The 7,021-nt window shown below is 25.8% G+C and overlaps 1 protein-coding gene across 1 annotated transcript in view; it reads right to left on the reverse strand.

Moving 5' to 3' along the window:
• Nucleotides 1–2,989, reverse strand: part of LOC106774771 — a 6,937-nt gene extending 3,948 nt beyond the window's left edge. Inside the window, exon 1 of the mRNA XM_014661809.2 lies at nucleotides 2,843–2,989. Coding sequence (XP_014517295.2) covers nucleotides 2,843–2,989 — 147 coding nt within the window. The remainder of the gene's footprint in view (nucleotides 1–2,842) is intronic.
• Nucleotides 2,990–7,021: the final 4,032 nt, after the last annotated feature.

The raw sequence follows: 7,021 nt of genomic DNA on the forward strand, positions 1-7,021 counted from the left end.
TTTTTGGTTACTTAATTTTATGTGAAAATTGTAATATATATATATATATAGAGAGAGAGAGAGAGAGAGAGAGAGAGAGAGAGAGAGAGAGAGAGAGAGAGAGAGAGAGAGAGAGAGAGAGAGAGAGAGAGAGCAACAGCGTAGAGAAACATGGAAGTGAGCAAGAAGAGAATCTGGAGGTCAGTGATGGGGTAGGGTTTCACAGAAAGTAAGTTTAAGCAGAAAGCCATGAAAGCAGCGTAGCCTCCTTCGGATTTATGCATGTTTGATTCTGTGAAAGGAGAATAGAAGAATGGATTGAAGAAACTCAATGTTGGAATCTAGGATACTTTCAACTCTGAAGCAAAAGGTGAACAGACCACACATATATATACTGCTTTAAATGAATCTATAACACATATTCTTCATCTAAAACAATGAATCTTTGTTATTCAGTTTCGTTTCATGGTTTTGTTCTGCTTATGTTCCCATGCTCTAATATGTCTTAGGTTGTTTTCAATAACTTGTACGGTTCTTCTGCCTCTTATCATATTTTGTTGACTCAATCATGATTTGTATCAGTTGGGAGAAAATGAACAGTTTAGGATTGAAGGCTTCATGTCAAATTAACGAAACTCAATCAAATTAGAACATAGTTTAGGATTCAGCAAATGCATGTATGGAGAGTATGCGTCAATGGCTATTAATATTTGTTATTACTGATTAAAAAAATTCGTCAATTTATTAAAAATGATTAGAGATAAGATTAATTTAAAAAATATATATATAAATGTATATTTTATTTTATAAATTAGTTTTATAAAATTGAATTAGATTTAAAATTTATTTTTTAACAGATATAATGTGAATGAAATTTGAGTTTAATTCACATAAAAAAATTAATATTCATTCTAAATTTAAATTTGAAGGTAATAGGTTTATGTATGAGTTTTTATAATTATGTTTTCTGTATTAAGTTTTTTTTTTATTATATGTTGTTGAATTTTCGATATAAGACTTAAATGGTTGACTGTGGAAGAAGAAATGTGCATGTTTAGTTTTTAAACCTGAGACAAATTACTTTCATGTTTGTGTTTAAACTATGCATGGCTCTTACATTATTTTGTTTGACTTAAAAGTTAACATCATCAGAGTTTAAAAATGCTGTTACCAAATTTCAGAAAGAAGTTAACTTTAAGAAATAAAAAACTATTTGTTATCAATTCAACATGTTAAAACTATTGATATATAGCGTAAGAATATGCTTTAAAAGGTTACTATGCTTTTAGACAAGATTATGTTAAAATTCTAAAATATGGCAATAGCTAACGGAGGAATAAAACTATGTATGAGGTGCATAAAATTTTTTGACTCTTATATATTAAAATAGTTCATAAACTCGTCTAATATTTATTTAAGCTCGTCTATTTTTATATAGTTAAAAATATGTATAAAATTAATTCCTTTAATTTAAATATATAGGTATGATTCTCTATTTATATAATAGTAAGAAATGTAAACTATAAATAAAACATATAATTTCAATGTACTTAATTCTATAGAAATGTTCTAATCTGATTAAAGGGCGAAATGTACCCACGCATTAATACTTTCACATCATACATATACTCATCCAATCATAAACAAAGATATATGATTAAAAAATAAATTGAAATTATTCAATAAAATATTAATAAAAGGATTTGTGAGTAGTTACATAAAATAAAATGGTTTGTGTATATATTATTATCAAAAAAGTTTACATGAATCACAAAAATATTTATTCTATTGGCGAACTCTTAAGGTTTAAAGTGAGTGGGATGATGAAGTAGGTAGTTGGTAGAATTCAGCAGGTTAAACTGTGTATTGTATTCCATTTGTCGTGGATGATGATTTATGTTCTTTATATGATTTTGCTGCATCATTCCTGGTGTTGATGGTGGAGGAGGCATGTGCATGTTCATGTGAGGATTGAATATGTGCATGTTCATGTCAGGATTGAAGGGTATTTGCATGTTCATGTGAGGATTGAATCCTTCTTGCACTTGTATCAACGGATGAATTATGGTATCGAGAGACCTAAAATAAATTTCAAAATTAAATTTTTGAGACATTATTTTAGAAATATAAAATAATTGATACGTAAGGATTTAAAATAATTAGTACTAAAAAATAATTTAGATTTTTTTTAAAAAAAAATTTAAAAGAAATATTTCAGCACCTTAGATTATGAGGCAGCCCAACTAACATCTCCTGAGATTGTGAAAGTGGAAGATGAACCATGTCATGAATGCTCTTTCTTTTCTTTTTCTCTTCTGATTTATTTTTACGGAGATAATATTTTTGTGCATGACTGGCCACTTGGGTTGAATTTTTTGTTTTAACGTAGGAGGAAATATTTTTCCAATCTCCTTTACCATATTTATTAAGTCCTTCTAGAAATCGTCTATGACACATAAATAAATATAAAAATTAATACAATATCATTTTAAATTAAATAAATTATAAAAGAAAATATTGACAGTAAAAAACCTGTGCTCCATTGTAGTCCAAGTTATCCGTTTTTGTTTCTTTGACTGAAACTGTTGCATAGGTTGATGTTGTGATGTTTCAGACAGAAGCGACATTAAAGGGACTTCAGGGACAATCGAACATGTCTAAAACAAATTTATTATAGAGACACAAACACTAATAAGATATGAGTCCAACCATATAAGAGATTGACACAATTTTTTATCCAAAACCTTAAGACAATGGTATTAATGGGTCTTTTATCTTTCTTTATATGGTGTTTTACATTTTCATTTCTATTAAATGTGAAACTTAAACTCACACTCGAATTCCTAACAAAACAAAACTTTACCTGTTCGGATGTGATCGGAACAAGTTGGCTGAAAGTGACCGGAGAGAGTTCAGGCAGAGTTTTATTAATAGACAGCAGATCAGGATGGATCTTAAACAACAATTCCGAAGCTTCAGCAATTAACTCTAAAGCCGTCTGTTCCGCCATTGCTATTTCTTTTCAACACTTTCTTCTTTCTTTCCAACTCACTACAAAAATTAACTCTATATTTTTTTTCTTTCACTTCTATCTTATATGATACCACCAAAATGGATCGGGCTTTTTATCTAACAAGAAAATAAAATATATGAGGATATTATGTTAATAAAATTGTATATTTAAAAGTGGATAATGAAATTTATAAATGATGTGGTTAAAGTACACAGAAAAATTAAATAACTATAAAACATAATAATATTATGTGTTCATTAAAGTTAGATAGCTAGATAATATATACTTAAAAGCCTACTTTTTCTTCAAATATGTGTTCTCTCTAAAAATTAATAATCAAAAAGTATAAAAAGATATCATTTATAAATGTAAAAGTTTGCATTGATATTCAGGTTAAAATTAAATAATGATTTTGAGTGAATTAAATTTTTTAAAATCTAATCTAGATTTAATCTATATATAATAAAATAAATTGAATATTAATTATATAATATGATTTATATATATATATATATATATATATATATATATAATCTTTAATTTTTTTTTGAGTTAAAAAGTAGGATAGAGGATATTTAGTATATTCCATTAACCTCTTAACCGTTTTTGTTAAAAGAAATGAAAATGAACTTACCAAAATTATAATGTAAATAAGAGACTTTTAAAACTATACTCAAACCTATTTCATTTATAAAGTTGTTTTTTTCTTCTAAAAATTCTAAAATAAAATTTACAACATTTCTATGATTCGTATTTTACTTTAATATTTTAATGAAAAATATGTTTTAATATTTTAATTTTGGTTACAAATAAAATTTATATGTAAGATTTAATTATTATTATTGTTATTATTATTTAATACTTTAATTGTCATTATATATTTATGTAAAGAAATAAACTTAATTTATTATGTTCAACAAAACCCATTTTTTTAGGGTGGAAATAATAAGACATGCCAGTGAATATAAAATTATCTTATCCTATGAACACAATAAAGAATATATAAAAGACATCAAACATGAATTTAGTTCTACTCTTTGAAAATATATAATTTCAATCCTTTATACCTATATTAGTATGGTTGAAATATAACAGATTAAATTTACATAATACGTGTATTTATATTTAAATTTAACTTTAGCAACAATTTGTTGTCATAAAAAAGTTGATACTGCAATTAAATCCGCATAATATTATTTCATTAAAAAAAATTAAATCATAATCCGTTTTATTGACTAAAAATAATTAAATAATATAGTGACAGATGTAGATATAAGTTTATAAACTAAATATTATGAATAACTAAAATAGATTTTAAAATGAATTAAAAATTATAATTAATTTCTAAATTGATAACTAAAACAGTTTCTTTTAAAAATTGGTACATAAATTGATTACTAATATGAATAATCAAGGTTTTGATTATAAAAAATTTGGTCTTTAATTAAAAAAAGTCGTCTTTAAATATACTTTTGTCATTAAAATTGTTCATGTTTAGAAATTTTCTTATAGTATTTTTTTTTTTAGAATTAACTAAATATTTTTTTTAAATTATAAGAAACGAAACCAAACTTAAAGAAAGTGTAAGGAAAAAATAAACGTACCCTTATGTTTAAATTTAGAGTTTTTTTTTTCAAAATTCTTAATCAATTTAATTATTTAAATAATATAATATCTATTATGTGAAATTCATTTTAAAACAACATATATCTTTTTATTTATTAAAAGTGATACTTACTTATGTTGATTATTAAAATAATATGCATGATTATGTTAACTAACTTATTTATAAGCGAAACTACAATTTTATTTAATAATATTTTCATTGAGTGATAATTTGAATAAGATTTTTTTTTTAAAAAAAAAAATTAAGACTTTTAAAAGGTTAAACTAGATTTTAAAATAATTTATAAGAACAATTTATGAAAATAACTCAAATTTTCTTAGAAAATAGAAAAAAAAAACTCAAATATTTTATAATAATACACCAAAATATTACACTATATATTCATGGTATATATTACAGAAAACCTTCAAATAAATTAATAAATTTTATTCCATCAATCTCTATTGACGATCGATGTACACATTACGTTCAAAGGCATAATTATTTTGGCAGAAATGGCAAGTGTCCTTCGTGTGTGTGTGTATATATATATATATATATATATATATATATATATATATATATATATATATATATATATATATATATATATATATATATTTTGCTAACTTGTGTACGTCTGTTTTCCTGTTGGTATATTTTAGCAATGTGTACTGGGTTTCAGTAGACAAAAATACTCTTATATCATGAATTCTAAGTTTTAAGGTTAAGTGTATTTTAATAATTTTGATTCTCAAAATTAAAAAAATAAAAAAAAGAAACCCCCAAACCCTTACCCACATTTCTCATTCCTCTAAATCCTTTCTCTTTCACTCCAACCTTTTCTCTGTCATCCCTACTCTAGCCCCAATTGAAAAAAAATCAGAAACAGTTGTCTTATTTTAATAATAATTTTCATTCTCAAAACTAAAAAAAGAAACCCTCAAACACTTACTCAGCTCCTTCATCCCTTCCATCCTTTCTCCTTCATCTCTCTCACTCAAACATTTTCTTTGTCATCTCTATACTAGCTCCAACTAAAAAACACTAATTATTAAATAAAATGGTTAGAGAAAAAAATACTTACATTAATAAAAAAAATTAAAGCACCTAATTTTTTCTTTATATAATTTTAAATAAAATTTCAAGATTTAGAACTTTTATTGTTTGATTTTATCATTGAGAAATTTATTGTATTTTGATTTGTTTTTTTGCTTTAGTAAAGGAAAACAAGTTAATAAATTTCTACAAAAAAAAAAATCAAATGGCCATGGAGCAATGTTACGTAGTAGTCTCAGAGTGTAAAGGAAGGATGCTCATAGGTCTTGGTGCAAGTTGTGCCCGTCGATTGTAATATATATAATAAAAATAATGAAATTAAAGAGATTTTGAATAAACTTTTTTCGGAAGGTGAATATGTCAATGACTCAACTCTTTACAAAAGTAAATTGTTTAATAATGAGTGTTTTTTTCTAGTTGGGGTTAATGTAGACATGACAGAGAAAATGTTTGAGTGAGAGAGATGGAGGAGAAAGGGTTGAGAGGAATGAAGGAGGTGAATAAGGGTTTGGGGTTTCTTTTTTTTAGTTTTGAGAATGAAAATTATTAAAATAAGGCAAATGTTTCTTATTTTTTTCAATTGGAGATAGAGTAGGGATGAAAGGGAAAATGTTAGAGTGGAAGAGATGAAAGAGAAAGGGTTGAGAGGAATGAGAGAGGTGGGTAAGGGTTTCGGGTAGAGCTGTCAAAACGGGTAACCCGGCTCGACCCGGCCCGGCCCACCACGGGTTGGTCACTTAGTGAGTCAACCCAACCCGGCTCATTTATTAGCGAGCCAGAAAAACTCGAACCCGGCCCGACCCACCACGGGTTGGTGGGTAAACGGGTTGGCTCACTAGCCCATTTAATTACATTTTTTTAAAATAAAAAAATACAAACTTTCAGTAATTTAAATTTAAACAATTTTCACTCCCAAAAAATTATGTTAAAGACAATTCAAAATAATAATAAAAAGTACAATATAATCCAAATGTCATTCAAAAACAAACACAAAAAATATACAAACAAGTTTCTTATATTCATCATTTTTTGTTCTTGTTGTAACCCTTGACCCTTGTTCTTGTTGTCTCCAAATTCACTAATAAAGATTTTCCTAATATCAGAATAATTTCGACAATCAATAAAAAAAATATTAGTCAAAAAAAAGAAAATTAGTACTCAACNACATCAACAAAAATTTAATATTTTAATCTGTAACATAATTTCCCAAATTCAAAGATATCAAAAAGAGCTTGTTCAAATAATGTATACTCAAATTATTTAAATAAAATGAACAAAATCTGATACAAGTATGTCAGAACATGAAAAAATCATTCCATGTCTTCAAATCCCCCAAAACAAAAAACAAATTCACAAACCCCTAT

The sequence above is a fragment of the Vigna radiata genome, chromosome 10, assembly GCF_000741045.1.
Source record: "Vigna radiata var. radiata cultivar VC1973A chromosome 10, Vradiata_ver6, whole genome shotgun sequence".
Classification (NCBI taxonomy): Eukaryota; Viridiplantae; Streptophyta; class Magnoliopsida; order Fabales; family Fabaceae; genus Vigna; species Vigna radiata.